This window comes from Gopherus evgoodei, chromosome 4, assembly GCF_007399415.2.
Source record: "Gopherus evgoodei ecotype Sinaloan lineage chromosome 4, rGopEvg1_v1.p, whole genome shotgun sequence".
Lineage (NCBI taxonomy): Eukaryota > Metazoa > Chordata > Testudines > Testudinidae > Gopherus > Gopherus evgoodei.
This window is the reverse complement of record NC_044325.1, coordinates 57,158,354-57,181,479: the sequence shown is the minus strand read 5'-3', so window position 1 is coordinate 57,181,479 and position 23,126 is coordinate 57,158,354. Positions and strand designations below refer to the sequence as shown.

General features: G+C 39.4%; 1 protein-coding gene across 4 annotated transcripts in view; it reads left to right on the top strand.

Moving 5' to 3' along the window:
* DPH6 (diphthamine biosynthesis 6) overlaps positions 1 to 23,126 on the top strand; it is a 382,018-nt gene that overhangs the window by 279,088 nt on the left and 79,804 nt on the right. For all 4 annotated transcript variants that reach the window (XM_030559373.1, XM_030559372.1, XM_030559370.1 and 1 more), the window contains exon 13: positions 339 to 581. In XM_030559373.1, the coding sequence (XP_030415233.1) occupies positions 339 to 581 (243 nt within the window). The remainder of the gene's footprint in view (positions 1 to 338; positions 582 to 23,126) is intronic.

Genomic DNA, 23,126 nt, shown 5'->3' with positions numbered 1-23,126 from the left:
AACCCTTTCAGTGATTGCAGAGAAATATTGTGACATTGTGAAAGGTTAAATTTACATATTTCTAGACTTATTTAATCAGTTCATGGCTGATTCTTGGAAGATTATGTGCATTTGACCATCCATGTATTAACTCTTTGGTTAAAGTTTATTACAGTGTGATACTTTTATAGTATAACTAAATTTCTGTTGAAAATGACCTTTAGGTTGGCATATTTGCTCCATTTGTGGCAAAGTCAGAGGTGCTTCTTTGATGACAGAGAACAGCAAGTGGTGAAGGAGAATGCTTAGAAAAAGGAAATTAAAAATCAAACTTGTTTTTTTTTCTTATTCTCTTCTAGATTGGAGAAGTTCTATACTGTGCTGGGCAGATTGCATTAGTACCTTGTACCATGCAGCTTGTAGGTGGTGGCATACAAACTGAGGCTACAGTTTCATTAAGACATGTCGAAAAAGTCCTTAAAGCTATGAGCCGCAGCATTGAACTCCACCACATCCTTATGGCCAGTTGTTATGTAACTGACAGAAAGTACATTCCTGTCGCTCGCGCTATATGGCAAAAGAAATTAAGCGAACTTAAAAAGGTAAGATCCATTTTCTTCTTTCTAGTTTAAAAAAAAGGATATTTATAAAAAAAGTTTTTCTAAGTCTTGCAGTAATATCAGAATTTTCTCAGTGCATTTCAGAGGGGTTCAAGTAAAACTGATATAATAAGGTTTGATTGAGCTGTTATGTTCTGGCTCATAAGTTGCTGAGCACAACTGAGAAGAAAAGTTGCTTAATAGAAAGTTATAGTCATCCCTACCTTTGTCTTAATTCCCCAAAGCAATGTTAAAAAATTCTTTACGAAAGTCAATCGCTCCTGAAAAAATGTGAACAATATTCAATTTGAAATAGTTCTGCCTGTGTATCTTCTGTAAAGGTATTGAGCAGTTTCTCTGAATGTTTTTTGAATTATTCTACTGGTTTTCTTGTTTCAGTGTTTATTATAAGCAATATTTTAATGTGAATGGAATTCATTAGCTTTTGCTGCTTATTAAACCTGAACACATAAGGCCAAATTCTGTCCTGAGCAAGTTTGCATGGCTGTTAGTGACTCATATCCTCCCTGACAATATAATAATTTGCACAATGATTTCTTATGATGCAATAATGATACTTTATATTCCTGCTCCATTTTTTTTAATGATCTCAGAGAACTTTACAAGGCATTAAATAATGAATGGTCACTACACTTCTGCATGTTTATCTACCATTTTACAGGTAGATAAACTTGAGATAATTAGCACATAATTACCATAAATGACTCAAAGTGTTCTGACTTCTAAGGGGAACAGATAGCTAGAGCAGAAGAAACTGTTTTGAAGCTGAGTTCATGTGTAATACAAATATTCAAGGAATTTTCTGAACTCTGCTCAGTAACCTTCCTTTCCCCTTATTTCTCCCCACTCCACTTTCAGCGCCTTTGCATCAGTGCAGCCCTCTCTTTGAATGAGGAGGGATGCACAGAATTTTACTTAAAGCCCATCACATTTCTCCTTCATTTATTGGAAGGGAACTCTAATGAATAATGCTTTCCATTTATCTGAGAATGAGTGTGCTGCCTCTCTAGAGTTCCTGGCCTTCACCTATCCTCTTTTTAGCTCTGCCAACCTTGGATCTCAGTTTCTTAATTCAACCTGTATTATTTTTGCATGTTGCACTTCCTGTAGCTTCTTTTTGGGGGGCATAATGTCAGATTTTTTTCATCTGCCCCAGTCCTTTCTGGGGGGCATGTATTGGCAAAAAGGTGAGTCATTACAGCATGATCTGAATAAGGCAGTTTATGGCTTATCTACACTTGGAAATTTACCAAAATAGCTATTCCAGAAAAATTATTCCATAACAGATATTTTGTAAAATTTCTAAGTGTAGACAAGCCCTTAGACTCTGCCTGTTTCCTGTGGAGAATGTTCCCTATCTCTTTCTTCTTAGAATTTATACTTGTTAGTCATATTTATGTCAGAGGATTGCAGCTGCCATGACATTTCCTAAAGGTAACATTGTCCTTAAGATAATATGCTTCTACTCATTTGAGGGTTTTATAGATTAATATCATAACCTCTAAGTGGAACTATTAGTGAATGGAAATCCAGTGTAGATTCCAAAACACAAGTTTAATATGCTCTCTTCAGCTGGAATCATTTAGGAGATGGATCATCTCATGATGCACCCGATGCAATAATTTCACAAACATCTTATGCAGTCCCATTCCAGGACCACAACTGTCAGGGAAAGAAGAATCAAGTTTTTTCATATTAGCTGACAGCTGGAGGAAGGTGCTTTTGGTGTGTCTAGCTATTTGTCAAGGGCAGTGATGAGTGCAACATGACCATAGACACCATTTTGTCTATGGGAAGTCTGTGCCCTCATTTGAAGGCAAATTGGTGGTGGTTACCAATTCTTGGAAATGCTTCCCTTTTCCTCCTAGCCTGATTTAAGTCTTTACTGGGTACAATGTGACCCAGCCATTCTTCTTCCACTCTCATATTCTCTCCATGTACTGAAATTGCTGGGAGATAGGGCTGTCTGGGCAAGGTGAAAAATGCATATATATAGAACTGCATGTCGTCAGGATATTGCTGGTATCATAGCCCATGTCAGCTCATGATTGTCTCAAAGAGAATTTAAATTAGAGCAGTGACAGGTATGAGCCTTGCAGGACTCCACATATGAGAGCTTTTGGGGAGAAGGATTAGCTCCCCAATAGCACTCTGTGGGATTTGTTAGAAAGGCCAATTTAGAGCCATTTCATAAACTCCTGTCAGGTCCCATAAGGAGGTCAATCCCTTATGAGTGGCAGTGACAGAAACAGAGGAAAGATTAAAAAGCAGCACATTTTTCAGTGTTGTGAATCATCCTGGGAGATTGTCCATCATTGCAACAGTTCTGTGCCTTGACTTGGCCTGAAGATGGATTGGACGGTTCTTAAAAATATCAGTGGAAGTTAAATGTTGCTATAACCAGTTTCCTACCACTTCCTCTATAATCATGCTTGGGAAAGAGAGGTCTGGATGCTATGTTTTTTCTTAGTGTGTTGAGGCCTTTACTGGTAAGGAATGGTTTATGTAAAACCCACACTGAGGCAGGGAAAGAGGTAACTCCCTTCTATCCAGTGGAGGCCTGTTCTTTCCTGAGAAGCTGCTTGGCCTGCCGGCTGGAAACAGAAGAGTCTCATCTTGGTTCATCAAGGTTTGTGTGGAAGGGGAAATAATAGATTAGGCATTCTTATGGAAAACTGCGTGTTGTCTCTCTCCTCTGACCAGGGAGGAACAGAGCCAGGAGATTTGAAGGCGCTGGGGGAACTAGAGAGCTGTACTTCTTCCCCTTCTCCTAATCTGTGGAGGCAAGGAAGCCAGGAGACCTCCAGCCTTCCAGGATCTGGCACTTACTTAAGAAATCCCTTTGAACCAAACTGGAGAAAGCCTTAGTATTACTTTCCTGTGAGCAGACCAGGAACTGTGGCTGCACACTGAAAGGTGTGTGCATTAAAGAGACAGGATTTTCTCTCTCCTTTTATTGTGTTTTCTCTTTCTTTGCTGGTGTCCCAGTACTACAGCCCTGGGCCACTCTAGCATGACATAATGTTCTATTCTAGCCAAATAATACAGCCAGCCAAACAAAAACATTCTCTTATTCGAAAGAGTTTTCTTCATTTCAATCAGTGGCCAAAGATAGGTATGAATGAATAGCAACCTATTGGTTACCTAGTAAGAGCAAACAATGTGTAGACTGGAATTATTCCGTTTCAGTCATTCCATGAAAAACAGACTGTGTGTAACTGTGCAAATAAAATTATTCCGTTCAGAGCTTATTTCTTCCAGATTTAATTAAATTTTTAAAGGGCTTTCATACTTCTGTTTGATTGTTGAATGTTCTGAATTTAACAGAGAAATGACAGTCTATTGTGATTACTGAGGTATTTGTATTAAACATTGTTTCTAAATAATATACATCATACTTCTCAACTGCCAAGGCTTATTTATGGAACACCAAAAAATTATTAATAGGGTATCATAAAGATGTGAGATGAATTTCTCCTGCATAAATAACGTTTTTCTAAAACTTCAGTTGAATAATTCTATATATTTGATGTCAATAATATAGAAGAGTACAAAATACAATACATAAATTGGGTAGGACAGACAGGGACGGCTCTATGTTTTTTGCTGCCCCAAGCACGGTAGTCAGGCGGCCTTCAGCCGCGTTTCTGCAGACGGTCTGCTGGTCACGCAGATTCGGTGGCATTTCTGCGGATGATCTGCCGGTCCCGGTCCCGAAGGTGTCCTGACTGCCACCCTCACAGTGACCAGCACGCCGACCCCCGCGGCTTGCTGCCTCAGGCCCCCGCTTGCTGCGCTGGTGCCTGGAGCCGCCCCGAGGACAGAAGTGAATTGGGTCTAAAGGAAGGGACCATGGAGAAGTGTGTGGGTGTGCATCTATAGTGTTTATATACACAGAAACAATATACTTCAAGGAAGATGATAATGGAGAGCATGAACATGAAGTCGATGGGAGCTTAGTCTGAATAAGGGCCACAGGATCAGACCCATAGTTCTGTTAAGTCCCTTTCTTATCACTGTCCTCAGTGATAGAAATGAGCACTATTTATTAGGCATTGTTACCTACTTTAAAAAAATGAAGATGGTTTCCGACTGTCCAAATTACTTCACTGATACCCACTTTCAAATATGTATCAAAAAACTATGCAGCGGCAGCATGATATAATGAACATGGAACTAGTCTGAGAGGTAAGAGACCTTTCTTCTGTTCCTGGCTCTTCTATTTTCTGGCTAAGTTACCTTTTAGCAAGCCACATTACTTCTCTGTGCCCTTTGTCTGTATACGTAATCTGTTTAAATTGTAAATTCTTCAGGGCAAGGGCTATCTGTTACTATGTATTTGTGAAGTGGCTGGCATAATGGGACCTGGATCTTCTGGGCACTACTGCAATACAAATAAATAATAATACATTTCAGTTAAAGCAATTTCATTTACCAAATATTAGGGTTTTTTTCCTCATTTCAGATGCCTTTTCAGTTAATGTCTATTGCTGTTTGTCATAAATACCTTTTCTCTCACCGTACTGAGCAGCCACAATTAGAAACATTGCATGGCTTCACCTACCAGAAGCAGTAAGTAAAAGATGTGTTAGTCAAGGCTAGTATATCAGCACCGATCCACTGATTTCCTTTCTATTTTTCTTTGACCTGGAAAGCTGAAATGACACATTATACTTTAGTTCTCAGCTCTCATTTTACTTTTGTCTAACTTCTTTCCCTTCCAGCTCTTCTACATTAGAGAGAAAGCAGAGATGAAATTCAGTTATGGGAGAATAATGTAGATTATGGGGGATAGGAAGGGGAGGATGGGGAAGGAATGAGAGGAAGATCAGCAATGAAAAATCCCTCATGGCCATCTTGCAGTTAAATATGTCACTGGCCAGGCAAGAGTGAATCCTACAGGGAATTACGAGGAAAAGTTCATCTCCCTCTCAGGAGTTCTACACTGATATGTGCCTAAGCATATATCCCCCTCTATCTCCCCTAGAGCTCAGTTCTGTCTCACTGCAATGCTGTCTGACTTCTCTGCCTGAAGAACCTACATGAGAGCTCCTCAACTGAAAATTCCCAGACAGGCACTGTTGAGGTCTTGGATTTGAGCCTTAGGCCCGGTCTACGCTTAAAGTTTATATCAACATAGCTACAGCACTCAGGGATGTGAAAAATCCACACCCCTGAACATCATAGGTATGCCAACTTAATCACTAGCAGAATGCTTCTGTCAGTTGAGCTACTGTTTCTCGAGGCAGTGGTGTTCCTACAATAATGGTAAAACCCCTTTTCTCACTTGTAGACTGCATCTACAGTATGGGGGTTATATGTTTGCCCCTCTTTTTTATAGTTTCAGGTCCCCCACCCTTGGAAAAACATTTCCAGCTGCGAATAAGAAGACAAAGAATCTATGTGAAAGGATATTCCCTGCTGGGTTTTTCTTTTCACCTATTGGAATTTTAAGTTAATTAACCTCTTGTTTTCCTGGTCCCTCTTTGTTGCAACAGAGGGAGAGCCTCCCTGGATATAAAGTGACTTCTAAAGTTTTACCAAGCTTACACTCATAATTTTACAAACAATAATAGTTTGTTATTAAAGTTAAAAGAAGAACAGAAAGTCACAGTAGCTCAGTAGATTAAATACTTATCCCATAAGGTTAAACACATATCACCCAGAAAGACAATTCTTTGAGAGGTATGTTCTATAAGAGGTTTGGCATCTGCATTTGCAGTTTGTGAGTTGACTACCTGGTCAATGTACACCTACATCTGCCATTACTAGTTAAGCTAACAGGGAGTTTTGAGAGGGAGTTCTCCAGGTGAAGGAAGAACAAATATGGGACCCTTGGGGTAAGTGGCTGTCTGTAGTTTGTGTTTGGGGGTTACTTGCTGTGTGCTGAGCTTGTGTTTGTCTATCTGTTTGTTTGTTTGAAGGACCATGTGCTGTGGCTGGCAGTTGGAAGTTGTGAGCTTCTAAACAAGGTTTGAAATCTAGAAGCCTCTGTTCATTGGCTGAGCCTTAGTCGGGGTGGGGCTATCAGAACGCCGGGGCTTTATAAAGCAGTGAGCAAGTGACCAGGGAGCTTTGCAAACAGGGCCGCTAGCAGGGAGTTGGGAAGGGGAGTGGGAAGGGTATGAGATACACTTGTCATTCTTTAAAACCTTTAAACTAAACTATAATCAAAACTTCTTGATTTAAACAAAAACTCTATCATGAACCTAGGTAGCTGTAGGAGAGAATGCAGGCAGAAGCCCAGCAGCAGAGTGGGGGCTATGCTGTTTATTGTGCTCAGTGTAGCATGTATAATTACCTGCCCTGTGGGTGGGTGGCATATGTGTGCATTCGGTACAAGGAGCTCGTGACCCTCAGAGACCGCATACGGGCTTTGGAGGCCAGGGTGGCAGAACTGGAGGAGCTAAGGAAGGCAGAGAGGTATGTTGATGAGGCTTTCCAGGACACTGTAGATTTGTCCCACCTCCAGTCAGACAGCCCCTGCGCTGTTAAGAAAGGATGAAAGGCCCAGAGAAGCAGAGCGGTCAATGGGAGCAGAGGGAAACCTTCCCATAGTTGGGATCGTCCTTCCAGATGATGATGGGGTTATCCTCTTGCACTGAGGTTACGCCTCCGGGTGAGGGAACTCCAGTCATTAGGAAAAGGCAGGTGATAGTAATGGGAGATTCAATTATTAGAAACATGGATAGCTGGGTGTGTGATGACCAGGAGAACCGTATGGTGACTTTTCTGCCTGGTGCGAAGGTTACAGATCTCTCAAGGCATCTAGATAGGCTTATGTGTAGTGCTGGGGAGGAGCCGGGGGTCATGGTACATGTAGGTACCAATGACATAGGGAAGGGTAGGAGAGATGTCCTGGAGGCCAAATTTAGACTGCTGGGAAAGAGACTGAAATCCGGGACCCTCTATGGTAACATTCTCAGAAATGCTTCCAGTTCCACATGCAGGGCTAGGTAGGCGGGCAGAGCTTCAGAATGTCAATACGTGGATAAGACGATGGTGTAGAGAGGAGGGGTTTAGATTTATTAGGAACTGGGGAAACTTTTGGGATGGGGGAGCCTATACAGGAAGGGTGGGCTCCACCTAAACCAAAGTGGATCCAGACTGCTGGCACTTAACATTAAAAAGGGTACAGAGCAGTTTTTAAACTAAGAGATGGGGAAAGCCGATTGCTGCACAGGACCATGTGGATCAGACAGAGACTTCTCTTAGAGGAGAGTCTATTCTCAGAGATTCTCTAGGTTTTAGTCACGAGAAGAGGATGGAAGAGGATAAAGTATGGGCTGGATCAGAAGAAACATTCACATAAAAAAAAAGAATCTGACACATCAGAAAAAGGCAAACAAATAAACAGTGACAAATTTTTAAAGTGCTTGTACACAAATGCTGGAAGTCTAAATAATAAGATGGGTGAGCTAGAGTACCTTGTGCTAAAGGAGGATATTGATATAACAGGCATCACAGAAACCTGGGGGAGTGAGGACAATCAATGGGACACAATCATTCCAGGGTACAAATGATATCAGAAGGACAGAATAGGTCATGCAGGGAGGGGAGGAGAGGTACTATATGTGAAAGAAAATGTAGAATCAAATGAAGTAAAAATCTTAAATGAATCCACATGTTCCATAGAATCTCTTTGGATAGTAATTCCATGCTCAAATAAGAATATAAAAGTAGGGATCATTATCGACCACCTAACCAGGACAGTGACAGTGATGATGAAATGCAAAGGAAGATTAGAGAGGCTATCAAAATAAAGAACTCAGTAATAGTGGGAGATTTCAATTATATCCATATTGACTGGATACATATCACCTCAGGATGAAATGCAGAGACAAAATTTCTTGATATTTAAATGACTTCTTCTTGGAGCAGCTGGTATGGAACCCACCAGGGGAGAGGCAATTCTCAATTTAGTCCTGAGTGGTCCAAGAGGTAACTGTAACAGGACAGCTTGGAAATAGTGACCATAATAACAATTAACATTCCTGTGGTGGGAAGAACACTTCAACAGCCAAACACTGTGGCATTTAATTTCAGAAAGGGGAACTATGCAAAAATGAGGCAGTTACTTAAACAGAAATTAAAAGGTACGGTGACAAGAGTGAAATCCCTGCAAGCTGCATGGACACTTTTCAAAGACACCATAATAGAGGCTCAACTGAAATGTATACCCCAAATTAAAAATCACAGTAAAAGAACTAAAAAAGAGCCACCATGGCTTGGCTTAACCATGTAAAAGAAGGAGTGAGAGATAAAAAGGCATCTTTTAAAAAGTGGAAGTCTGATCCTAGTGAGGTAAATAGAAAGGAGCATAAACACTGCCAAATTAAGTGTAAAAATGTAATAAGAAAAGCCAAAAAGGAGTTTGAAGAACGGCTAGCCAAAATCTCAAAAGATAATAACAAAATGTTTTTTAAGCACATCAGAAGTGGGAAGCCTGCTAAACAACTAGTGGGGCCCCTGGACGATCGAAATACAAAAGGAGCATTTAAAAATGATAGAGTCATTGCGGAGAAACTAACTGAATTCTTTGCTTCAGTCTTCACTGCTGAGGATGTTAGGGAGATTCCCAAGTCTGAGCCATCCTTTGTAGGTGACAAATATGAGGAATTGTCATAGATTGAAGTGTCACTCGAGGAGGTTTTGGAATTAATTGATAAACTTAGCAGTAACAAGTCACCAGGATCAGATGTGAATTTCAAATGTGAAATTGCGGAATTATTAACTATGGTTTGTAACCTGTCCTTTAAATCAGCTTCTGTACCCAATGACTGGAAGATAGCTAATGTAACACCAATATTTAAAAAAGGCTTTAGAGCTGATCCCAGCAATTATAGACCGGTAAGTCTGACGTCAGTACTGGGCAAATTAGTTGAAACAATAAGACAAGAATAAAACAAGAATAAAATTGTCAGACACTTAGAAATTGCCCATAAATTGTTGGGCAAAAATCAACGTGGTTTCTGTAAAGGGAAATCGTGTCTTACTAATCTATTAGAGTTCTCTGAAAGGGGTCAACAAACATGTGGACAAGGGGGATCCAGTGGACATAGTGTACTTAGATTTCCAGAAAACCTTTGACAAGGTCCCTCACCAAAGGCTCTTACGTACATTAAGTTGTCATGGGATAAAAAGGAAGATTCTTCCATGGATTGAGAACCAGTTAAAAGACAGGGAACAAAGGGTAGGAATAAATGGTAAATTCTCAGAATGGAGAGGGGTAACTAGTGATACTCCTCAAAGGTCGGTCCTAGGGCCATCCTATTCAACTTCTTCATAAATGATCTGGAGAAAGGAGTAAACAGTGAGGTGGCAAAGTTTGCAGATGATGCTAAACTGCTCACGATAGTTTAGACCAAAGCAGACTGTGAAGAATTTTTCAAAAAGATCTCACAAAACCAAGTGATTGGGCAACAAAATGGCAAATGAAATTTAATGTGGATAAATGTAAAGTAATGCACATTGGAAAAAATAATCCCAACTATACATACAATATGATGGGGGCTAATTTAGCTACAATTAATCAGGAAAGAGATCTTGGAGTCATCATGGACAGTTCTCTGAATACATCCATGCAGTGTGCAGCGGCAGTCAAAAAAGGAAACAGGATTTTAAGAATCATTAAAAAAGGGATAGAGAATAAGATGGAGAATAACTTATTGCCCTTATATGAATCCATGATATGCCCACATCTTGAATACTGCATACAGATGTGGTCTCCTCATCTCAAAAAAGATATGCTGGTATTAGAAAAGGTTCAGAGAAGGGCAAGTAAAGTGATTAGGGGTTTGGGATGGGTCCCATATGAGGAGAGATTAAAGAAGCTAGGACTTTTCAGCTTGGAAAAGAGGAGACTAAGGGGGTATATGATAGAGGTATATAAAATCATGAATGAGTAGGGTGGAGAAATGAATAAGGAAAAGTTATTTACTTGTTCCCATAATATAAGAACTAAGGGACATCAGATAAAATTAATGGGCATCCGGTTTAAAATGAGTAAAAAGAAGTTCTTCTTCATACAGCACACAGTCAGCCTGTGGAACTCCTTGCCTGAGGAGGTTGTGAAGGCTAGGACTGTAACAGAGTTTAAAAGAGAACTAGATACATTCATGGAGGTTAAATCCTTTAATGGTTATTAGCCAGGATGGGTAAGGAATGGTGTTCCTATCCTCTGTTCGTCAGAGGATGGAGATGGATGGCAGGAGAGAGATCACTTGTTCATTACCTGTTAGGTTCATTCCCTCTGGGACACCTGGCATTGGCCACTGACAGGATACTGGGATGGATGGACCTTTGGTCTGACACAGTATGGCCATTCTATGTTCCTATGTTCTTATCTGCTGACTTTTTCACTGTAAAATAAGCCCACATCCTTTATCTCACTTCTTATGACTTCAGCCATCTGCAGTTGCTGTTGCTAGATAAAATGGGGAAAGACGAGTATACTACAAAAGACTATGTACTGATTGTTCTATTTGTCATAGCCCTCTTATCTCACTCTAAATCCCTTGGTCTTCTATCCAGAAGTACCACTTGGTGCTTTATTTTTCTCCTTTGATCTTATTTTCTATAATTTTGCTCTGTAAGTCTCTAACTTAAAAGGCAATGAGCAGATCAGTACTCATATATACTAGCGTTAAATTATCTTTTTTCTCCTGACTTCTGTTAGATGGAATTATAATGCTATTTGTAATTGCTGTTGGGGATGTCTCATAATTGACAAGCATTTAATAGATATTAAATTAAAGCAAGACTAGAGAATGTGAAAGGGGAAGAAAATCCATAATACCTGGGAAAAGATTCTCACCTCATTCTACTCATGCAATAGTTTAACTTCAACCGAGGAAAATGGGTTAAGAACCAGCTCATTGCTGTTATGAAATATATTGCATAATGGTCTCAGAAAATTTATTTCTCTTGTTTTTTTAAAGTTGTGTCAGTCGCAAAGTAAATTCATAAATTAGGCTTCTGAACTTTGTGTAAAATTTACTGGGTTTTGAAAGACTTCTAATTTCTAAGCTTTTGAATTATTGTAGGAAGTGGACTACCTATCAATAACATTCTTGTGTAACTTCCAATTCAGCTTTGTTTGTTTTTGTCTATTTCAGTAAGTAAAGATCTCTTGTTCCAGTTGATCCAAAGGCAAGATAGCATTAGAAATACTGAATTATGAAAGAGAGGTGATGGTAAAAGATTATTTAAGAATGTTCATGCAGGGTACCATCAATTTCCTGCAATTATATAGCTTCTGTCTGTAATCTTACCAGATTTTATTATTTAAGTAGTAATAGGCCTGGGCAGTACATTTATTAGACTTCTAAGGAAAGCACAGATACTTCATGAATTCCATAGTGGCTCATCACACATTCTTCCCTGTGATTCAGTACTGAACCAATGCCCCAGGATGGTGTTAGCAGATGACAGTACTGCTGGACGTGTTGTCGTTTAGATGAACCAGAAAGCTAAGATCCTGACCATCTGTGGTTATTGAAGATCAAAAGAGTATTTTTTGTAAGAATAGGGAAGCTAACCCCAGTATCTAGGCCAATTTCACTGGTGATTCAGATGGCAACAGGAATTTCCATTTTCTGCTTTAAGCTTTTGTGTATCATAGCTGGGTGCTCATAGCACTGAGTCTGGCAACATTTCAATGTTGGTGAGTGATTTCTTACCTATGCAGTGTTGAACACTTTGGGATCCTTCTGTCTGAAATGTGTTACAGACATATAAATGTTTAGTTATCACAAAATGCTTGTAGAAGTATTGAGTGTTGCATGATGGTAATTGAAAAGCTTCCCTTGCTGCTTTTGACATTGTGAGAATCTGAGTTTCTTCACAAACAAGGTTTCACTGAGAATTTTTTGAAAAGCTAGACAGAGGATGTCAGAGTCAGCACCAGTTCTTATTTCTTCAGAAGGGCAATCCTTTTAAAAGCCCAGTCCCCAGGGAGATACTGCACCAGCAGTGAGGCACAGGAAAAGCTTGTGGGGAAAAAAAGTTTTCCTTCCTCTTACCTGCCCATGCCACCAGCACAGGGACCAATCCGAAAACAGTGGGTCAGCAAGTCATATGGATTGTTATTACATGGTGATTATAGTGGAAGTAAATAGTTGAGAGGTAGGCAAGGGTTAAAGTCAAGATAAAACAAAGGATAATAGCAGAAGCAATTAAAATCGAATATAAGCAAGGATAAGAATATGAGTAGTCAAAGTCGAAAAAATAATTGGAGCTAACAAGCCATGTGGAATCATCACCCCAATCACTTTGTACGTTGTAACCCTTCTCCTCTGTTCCCGCGCTTTTCATGCATCTTGTACATTCTTCATTCTTTGGGGCAGGGAATGTGTCTTCCTGAATGTCTGTAAAGCAGTTAGCACACTTTACAAGTTACTGTACTATTAATAATTACTAATAATAATTTTGTGTGTTCAGGTGCTAGGGCAGTTTCTGGCTAACCGGGTAGTTAACATTTAGAGCTTTTTTTTTTTTTTTTTTTAAAGTTTATAGCATAACTTTTCTAAAACTTCTTGTAGATTGAACTGACAGTTTTCAGGATAAGTATCATCTTGTGTTTTTCTTTTCTTCGCATCTTTTTAATGACAGTGTCATGTAATATGATGATTTTATGAGTGGTTTTGCTAACTCATTCATCAGAGTAATCAATAGAAAAAATAAGCCATATGGATTGTAGTCCATTTGTATTGGATGGGACAGATGGCATTATTGATAGATGGAAATATTCCAAATATTTATCGTATAATGATATAACAGTGACTCTGGCTGCAAAATTTTATTAATTTAATCTGTTTAAGTACTTTACTCAGTAAGGATTGAATTGTGTGCTTCTTGGAGCATCTGGTACGGGAACCCACAGGGGGAGAGGCAACTCTCGATTTAGTCCTGAGTGGAGCACAGGAGCTGGTCCAAGAGGTAACTATAACAGGACCACTTGGAAATAGTGACCATAATATAACAACATTTAACATCCCTGTGGTGGGAAGAACATCTCAACAGTGCAACACTATGGCATTTAATTTCAAAAAGGGGAACTGTGCAAAAATGAGGGGGTTAGTTAAATAGAAATTAAAAGATACAGTGACTAAAGTGAAATCCCTGCAAGCTGCATGGACACTTTTCAAAGACACCATAATAGAGGCCCAACTGAAATGTATACCCCAAATTAAAAATCACAGTAAAAGAACTAAAAAAGAGCCACCATTGCTTAACAGCCATGTAAAAGAAGCAGTGCAAGATAAAAAGGCATCTTTTAAAAAGTGGAAGTCAAATCCTAGTGAGATAAATAGAAAGGAGCATAAACACTGCCAAATTAAGTGTAAAAATGTGATAAGAAAAGCCAAAAAGGAGTCTGAAGAACGGCTAGCCAAAAACTCAGAAGGTAATAACAAAATGTTTAAGTACATCTGTCATAAACAGATAGTTAAGGGTTAATGTCTTTTACCTGTAAAGGGTTACAAACAGTGAACCTGGAACACCTGACCAGGGGACCAGTCAGGAGACAAGATACTTTAAAATCTGTGTGGAGGGAAGTCTTTGTTTGTGTGTTTTCTTTGTCTGTTGTTCTCTCTGGGTTCTGAGAGGGTAACCAGACGTACCTACAGGCTCTCTAATTTTCTATTCAACTAGTAAGTACCAGTAGAAGGTGGTTTAGTCTTTTTGATTGTTTTTTTTATTTGCAAATGTGTATTTTGCTGGAATGATTTTAATGTGTGTTTGTGCTGGGGGGAAGGCTCCTCTCTAGTGTCTATAAGCTGAAAGACCCTGTAACATTTACCATCTAAATTACAGTGACAACTTTTCCTTTTTTTTTTTTTTAAACTTTTAATAAAAGAAAGAAAAAAAGTAAAAGTTGTCACTGTAATTTAGATGGTAAATGTTACAGGGTCTTTCATCTTATAGACACTAGAGAGGAGCCTTCCCCCCAGCACAAACACACATTAAAATCATTCCAGCAAAATACACATTTGCAAATAAAAAAAACAATCAAAAAGACTAAACCACCTCCCTAGATAACCTATTCCAGTGCTTCATCACCCTCTTAGTGAAATAGTTTTTCCTAATATCCAACCTAGACCTCCCCCACTGCCACCTGAGACCATTGTTCCTTGTTCTGTCATCAGCCACCACTGAGAACAGCCTAGCTCCATCCTCTTTGGAAAATCCTTCAGGTAGTTAAGGCTGCTATCAAATCCCCCCTTCACTCTTCTCTTCTGCAGACTAAATAAGCCCAGTTCCCTCATCCTCTCCTCATAAGTCATGTGCCCCAGCTCCCCAATCATTTTTGTTGCCCTCAGCTGGACTGTCTCCAATTTGTCTATATCCTTTTTGTAGTAGGGGCCCAAAACTGGACACAGTACTGCAGATGTGGCCTCACCAGTGCCGAATAGAGGGGAATAATCACTTCCCTTGATCGGTTGGTAATGCTCCTACTAATGCAGCCCAATATGCCATTAGCCTTCTTGGCAACAGGGGCACACTGTTAACTCATATCCAGCTTCACGTCCACTGTAATCCCCAGGTCCTTTTCGGCAGTACTGCTGCTAAGCCAGTCGGTCCCCAGCCTGTAGCAGTGCACGGGATTCTTCCGTCCTAAGTGCAGGACTCTGCACTTGTCCTTGTTGAACCTCATCATATTTCTTTTGGCCCAACCCTCCAATTTGTCTAGGTCACTCTGGACCCTATCCCTATCCTATCCCTACCTCTCCCCCTATCTTAGTGTCATCCGCGAACTTGCTGAGGCTGCAGTCCATCCCATCATCCAGATCATTAATGAAGATGTTGAACAAAACTGGCACTAGGACCGACCACTGGGACACTCCGCTTGAGAGTGGCTGCCAACTAGACATGAAGGTGTTGATCACAACCCATTGAGCCCGATGATCTAGTCAGCTTTCTATCTACCTTATAGTCCATACAGCCAATCCATACTTCATTAACTTGCAGGAATACTGTGCGAGACCCTATCAAAAGCTTTGCTAAAGTCAGTATATATCCCTGTCCATTGCTTTCCCCATATCCACAGAGCCAGTTATCTAATCATAGAAGGCAATCAGATTGGTCAGGCATGACTTGCCCTCGGTGAATCCATGTTGACTGTTCCTGATCACCTTCCTCTCCTCCAAGTGCTTCAAAATGGATGCCTTGAGGACCTGCTCCATGATTTTCCCAAGGACTGGGGTGAGGCTGACTGGTCTGTAGTTCCTCGAATTCTGCTTCTTCCATTTTTTAAAGATGGGCACTATATTTGCCTTTTTCCAGTCATCCAGGACCTGCCCCGATTTCCAAGAGTTTTCAAAGATAATGGCCAATGGCTCTGCAATCACATCAGCCAACTCCCTCAGCACCCTCAGATGCATTAGATCCAGCCCCATGGACTTGTGCATGTCCAGCTTTTCTAAATAATCCTTAACCTGTTCTTTCACCACTGAGGGCTGCTCACCTCCTCCCCAGTGCAGCAGTCTTGGAGCTGACCTTGTCTGTGAAGACCAAGGCAAAAAAAACACGAATACTTCAGCTTTATGCACATCATCAGTCACTAGGTTGCCTCCCCTATTCAGTAAGGGTCTCACACTTTCCCAACTTCCTTCTTGTTACTAACATACCTGTAGAAATCCTTCTTGTTACCCTTCACGTCCCTTGCTAGCTGCAACTCCAATTGTGCTTTGGCCTTCGTGATTACAGCTCTGCATGCTCGAGCAATATCTGTATACTCCTCCCTAGTCATCTGTCCAAGTTTCCACTTCTTGTAAGCTTCCTTTTTGTGTTTAAGATCACCGAAGATATCTGTTAAGCCAAGCCTGCTTGGATTTCGTCCATGAATTAAGGGTACTCTAAGGCCTTTGACTACTTTTAAAATGTTGTTCCCCACAAATGGTAGCCGTATAGTGAAAGTGGTTTCCACCTCTTATTCAGATTTGATGGTGTATACAAAACTTCAGGTGGGTAGGTTTGCAGAATTGTATCCGTTTTCTTTTCCTTGTCCTAAAAAGGGAAATATTTGTTTAAACACTTAATATATGCAGTGATGTTGAGGGCTTTTTTTTTTTATACTTTTAGAGGATTTAAATTTAGTTTTTAAACTTCATTCTAAACTTTGAGTAATAAGTGAGAATTTCCAGATGATTACAAATATTTTGAGTGATAATGAAGCAATAGTGAATGGGGAGTTTGGGAAAATGGATGACTCAGAGAACTGGAAAGATCAGAACAAATATTCCATGACAAGATGTGGAATAAATGTGAACTTTATAGAGTAAGATAACATTTAACATCATAGCAAGATCTGTTACTAACTGTAACACCAGTTAGTCTACATCCATTGATTCAAGCAGTTCATTTTATATTTTCATTTTCTTTCTATAAATTATGATATTACGGCTGAATGTGTTAGTTCCATATTGGATTAATTCTTTTACTTTGACTATTCCCAGCATATCCATCATTGTCGTCAATATCAATGAACTTTGCATTGAAGAATCCAGTTAGTGGCATCAAAAGTATATGCATGCTGGATGTTTTGCCAGATTTGGATTTGGCAAAACAAAATTTCAGGCATGGATTGCTTATCTCACTCCATTAAATACTTTCCAACAAAGACAGTAAAAAACTGAAAACATACTCCATCCTCAGCACACATGGAGGAGTATACTGCAGCAATTAAAAGGCAGTAACATTGGATTTACTGCCTTTGTGCTGTGGGGGAGTCCTACAAGGAGTTCTCCAAATGCTTTTTTATGGCACTGATTCAGTGTGAGTGGTTGTGAGAGTCTGTGATTGCTTCAAACTCACCAATAAGTGCTATTAATTACATTTACTCTGCCAGATATACCAGGTGGGTTACTGACAATAAGTATCTTAATGGCACATCATGTAGAAGCTGAGGAAGGGGATTTGCCATATTTTATCCGATGGATATCATGTCTATGTACCTTACTCATTTTAAATTTTGGGCAAAACTTTCTTACCTGGTTGTGAAAACTAAGCTCCTTAATACAAGTGCAGGTTCCTAAATAAAGGTGGCCTGATTTTCAGAAGTGTTGAGCACCAACAAATCCCATTGAATTTGATGGATGCTCCAGGATTTATGAAAATCAAGCCACTTTTATTAAGGTGTCTAAATATGGATTTAGGACTGTAACTTTAAGTGCCCAACTGTGAATCTTTTGGCCATGGAGCCAGATTTACAAAGTATTTAGGCACCTAAAGGTGCAAATAGTAATTTAGTGGGATTTTCATAAAACACCTAAGAAGGTTAGTAACCTAATTCCATTGGCTTCCATGGGATTTAGGCACCTAACTTGCTTAGGGACTTTTGAAAATTGCTACATAACTCTATTATTCTGCCACTGAGGCTGTAGTCATGAGTCAGAACCTAAAATAGGGAACCAAGGGAAAGGCTCCCAGGAAAGTACCTTCTTTACAGGTCAATCTTCATCTTTCAATTTCTTTGTAAATCTGGCCCTTGGTGTTTTAGTATATTGGCAGTTGTTAATTTGAATATAATTTGTAAATGGCCATGGCTGTTTATCCTAGTAAGAACAGAAAGAGGTTATATTCAAACACTGGACAACAGGGACTACTCCTGCAAAAAAGAATTGGACAGAGGCTTTAGATCCTCTTTATCCATGGAGTAAATTACCTTTTATCTTAAAGAGGGCATGGAAACTTTTGAAGAAAAATGGACTCCACTGTGAGAGTCTAGATCTCTGTGGATGGATATGTCTCTTTTTACTAGCTATAAAGCTATAATAGCCAAGGAAAATGTGTTTATATACATATTTTAGTGTATGTACTTATTTATCTTTTATATGAATATTTATAGTAAGATATATAAAACATTATTTGAAATTATGCCATATACTTTGACATATAGGCCATTGTATAGGAAATGCTAGTTAAAGTCACCCCCTTCTTCACCTCATAATTACAAAGAAAATAACTGAAATATAACATACAGAAGTTAATGAATATTATAAAGATGTAAAATGACAGGTTGATTAAACTCTACTACTTTTACATTGCTGAGAAGATCTCCTGCATTTTAATTAATTGGTCATATCATCAAAAGAAAACTAATAATTTTGAAAAATATTGTCATAAACCAATATCAAAAATTCAATACTCTGAAAAGTCGTGTTTCTGTGTCCACCTTCTCTCACATCAGGTTTATGATATTTATTTTGCAGCTAGATGATGTTTTGAATGTTCCATTTGAGATATTAAAACAGGTTGGTTTTTTTTACAGCCCATGTTAAGAACATGCAATGCATTCAGACAGCAAAGTAGCAGTGGGTCTTTCATCTTATGCCTAGTGTATATCATTTCCCCAGGGTTAGGATTAAACAAAGCTTTTGTATTCATTTGAAGTAATTGTAATAAGAATATTTAACACGGGTCAGATAGTGGAACTCTGGAGGACCTTGAAAATATTCTGGCTTTTTGACACTTGCCCACAGTGGGATGTGAAAGGATTACCAGTAATTTTTTTTATTTTATATTTGTAAGGAGGTAGATTATAATATTCTGTTTGTAAAAATAATTAAATCTATATAGACTGATGCATTTAAAACAGAATATAACAAAGAGAACAGTGAAACTGTTTGTGTGGTCTTAACTAAAACCTTTATTACAAATTAAATGTATGTGTATGCGAATAAAAAAACATTACAGAGTACTTAATGTTCTAATAAGCATAGATGAAGATTATCTTTAAAACACATTTTATCCATTCTGAACATAAATGTAAAATAGTTATAGTCATGTTTACTTACTTCATGGGAATATATCAAGCCAGACCACAGCTGGTATAAATCAGCATCCTTCGGCTGTAGTCAATGGAGTATGTTGATTTACACGAGTTGAGGATCTGGCTCATATTCTTTATTATCTAATTAGAATAGAGGCAAAGAATTTTGTGTCCAAATTAGGCACAGTGAAGAATTGCCCATCGAGTTGTTCAGAGTGGTGAACAGCCTGGTTCATCAAGACTGTCTTTTTTCCCCTGGAGCAGTCTCTTTATCTGAGTGCATTGAGTGATTTTCCATCTTCTTTGCAGAAGAGATTAGTTGTGTTTTAAGCCTGTCACTTTTGCACTAAGCAAGAGGTCATGAATGCATCCACTCTTCTGGATGGGTGAGACAATATCTTTGCCCTTTGACAACCTCTGGTCAGATTCCATACCTGTCATGTCTTGTGGAGGCCATTAGGAACTTTGTCTCATGAGTTGGGCCCCTGTTATCAGTGCTTTCTTAAGGAAGGCAGAATGCTTGTCTGTTTAAAAAGTGCTGAAATGCAACCTTTGCTTGAAAAACGACCTCATGAAATTGGAGATCTAATTACACACAGTCATACATCATCTCAAACCTCCCTGTTAGAGGAAGGATCAAGAAAGTAGTTGGATAATCAACCTCCGGGGCCTCTGCATGGAACAGGGTTCTTTGTTACCGTCAGTCTAGGCACTTGTCCTAACAGAGTGTGTAGTTAGCATTAGTTTGTGCAATGAGCACTCTTCAACTGACAGATGAAAGACCATGTTCTTTACTGATATCAGATATGTTTGCAGCTTTTGCTATCCTTAATTATAAGACACTACTAATCAAACTGTAAATGGTTCCACTCCTTTGTTTCCGGTATAGGTGGTTTCATTTGGTGGTATATGGGGGCCAAAAGGCTCTCTCTTATAGAGTCCCTTAGGAATCTATTTTATCACTGATGCTGTACTGTGGTTTAACAGGGTAGGACTTTATCAGATCAACAGGAAAATAAAATTCAGAGCCCCAGATCCCTCAGTAAGAACAGTCTGTCTTCAGTATTAATGCTGCTATCTGGGAATCCAGGAATAACCAAGTGTCCAAAAGGACAACCACTGTTGCAAACTCAACAAACAGAAAGTGCATTTTTATTAACCAATTACCCTGCATTTAATAGCACGAACTGCATAGTAACATCCCTTTTGAAAGCTCCGGAGAAGACACTTTCAACAAGACCATTGGGTCTGATATCAAATGCTAAATGCCTGGTCTACATCTAGAAAATGGCCTCTTCCTTATGAATCCTCTCATGCTCACCCCAACAAATAGCCATGAACCCACGTCTCAGGAGCCAGTCAGCTATCACAGTGGGCCTCACATCCCAAATCTATGGCAGTACCTTATAGCCACCACTCAGTAGCCATTGATGAGTTGTATCTGCTGTAGTGAAACAAACAAATAGTATCCTCTAGGGCAGGAATCAAAGCCCTTCTATTGTGTGTGGACAACAAATTGCCCTTAAACTGCCCCCCACACACACAATGAAATAGAACTCTCCCTCATCAAATCCCAATCAAAGACCACCACCCAAAACAAATCATCCTTCTAGTCCTGCCCTCGTGGCCCTCTCATCTCTGCTGGAGTGGGAAGTTGCTACATAAAACCCTGTTATTACTTTGCCACTGAGGCTGTAGTCATGAGTCAGAACCTAAACTAGGAAACCAAGGGAAAAGCTCCCAGGAAATTACCTTCTCCACAGGAAAATTCTCCCAGCCTAATTTATAGTACAATCCAAGGTATCCTACTGTACTCCAGTACCCTATTATAATCTCAGGTTCCTCTGTTCTGGCCATAATATACAATTTCATCCCACTCCTTTCCCTTCAGTCTTATCATATGGGCTCCAAAATATAACTCCACATCTTCACCAATCTACTTACTCATAAATGTCAGAACAAAAAAAAAAAACATCTTTGTCCTTTTCCCTACTAAGAAGCTAGTGTATTCCATGCAGTACTAGTGTAATTTGCTCCATCTTCCTATAGCTGACCTTTCTATGCTGTCAGGGTATTATATTCTGCTTTAGATGTAACTCCCTGTCATAAACAGATAGCTAAGGGTTAATGTCTCTTTCACCTGAAGCACCTGACCGGAGGACCAATCAGGAAACCAGATTTTTTCAACTTTGGGTGGAGGAAATTTTGTGTCTGAGGTCTTTGTTTTCTGTCTGCCTGCTTTCTCTGAGCTTTGGAGAAGTAGTCTCTGCTTTCTAATCTTCTGTTTCTAAGTGTAAGGACAAAGAGATCAGATAGTAAGTTATATGGTTTCTTTTCTTTGGTATTTGCATGAATATAAGTGCTGGAGTGCTTTGATTTGTATTTTTTTTTAATAAGGCTGTTTATTCATATTTCTTTTAAGCAATCGACCCTGTATTTTGTCACCTTAATACAGAGAGACCATTTGTATGTATTTTTTCTTCCTTTTTATATAAAGCTTTCTTGTTGAGACCTGTTGGAGTTTTTTTTTCTGGGAAATTTCAGGGAAATTGAGTCTGTACTCACCAGGGAATTGGTGGGAGGAAGAAATCAGGGGGAGATCTGTGTGTGTTGGATTTGCTAGCCTGATTTTGCATTCCCTCTGGGTGAAGAGGAAAGTGCTTTTGTTTCCAGGACTGGGAACGGAGAGGGGGAGTCACTCTATTTGGATTCACAGAGCTTGTGTCTGTGTATCTCTCCAGGAGCACCTGGAGGGGGGAAGGGAAAAAGGATTATTTCCCTTTGTTGTGAGACTCAAGGGATTTGGGTCTTGGGGTCCCCAGGGAAGGTTTTTCAGGGGGACCAGAGTGTCCCAAAACACTCTAATTTTTTGGGTGGTGGCAGCAAGTACCAGGTCCAAGCTGGTAGCTAAGCTTGGAGGTTTTCATGCTAACCCCCATATTTTGGACGCTAAGGTCCAAATCTGGGACTAAAGTTATGACACTCCCTATAAACAAAGCAACAACAGAGAAGTGGAATTAAGGCTGATTAATTGTGACAACTTTCAATGCAAATCCTTGAAAGCAAGGAACTGCCAATTTATGAGACACTTCTTAACTGCACATCCACACAGCATGTTACCAATGGCAGTGGCCTACTCCGTGGGTAAAATACTGACCCCACTGAAGTCTATGGAAGTCTTGCCATTGACTTCAGTGCAGCCAAGATTTTACCCTATATCCCTACAATAAACTTCTTTCTGCCTCCAACAAATAAGTAAACACACACCATATTAACCTTCCTTACTATATAACACAAAAGCTTAATTACAACCTCAGCAACATTAGCATTGACATGTTCACAGGCTAAGTGGGTGGTATATAATGTATTCTGGAGGAAGTACGGAGTCATAATTAAGGTTTTGTGTTTGAAAATAAACCCCACAGCTCAAGTGTATTCAAGACTTCCAGATGCAAAGCAGACTTGCAAAGACAACTTATAGCAATACCTGACATTTCCACTGTAAATCTTAAAGTAAGCCATTTTTAATGGTCACGGAAGAGATTTTGGCCATTAAATTTTCTCTTGTCCCTATTTGAATATACCTCCTCAACTGCTTTTCATCAGGTAGAATATTTCCACCTTTAACATTCTTCATTCAGTTACTCTCTTTCCAAAAGTACTTATTTTTGACACTGCAAATGAAGAATAAAACCCTTAAGAGTGACAGTCTGTGATCATGTTTCATGTGGCAGACTTCATTTGCTTTCAGGTTA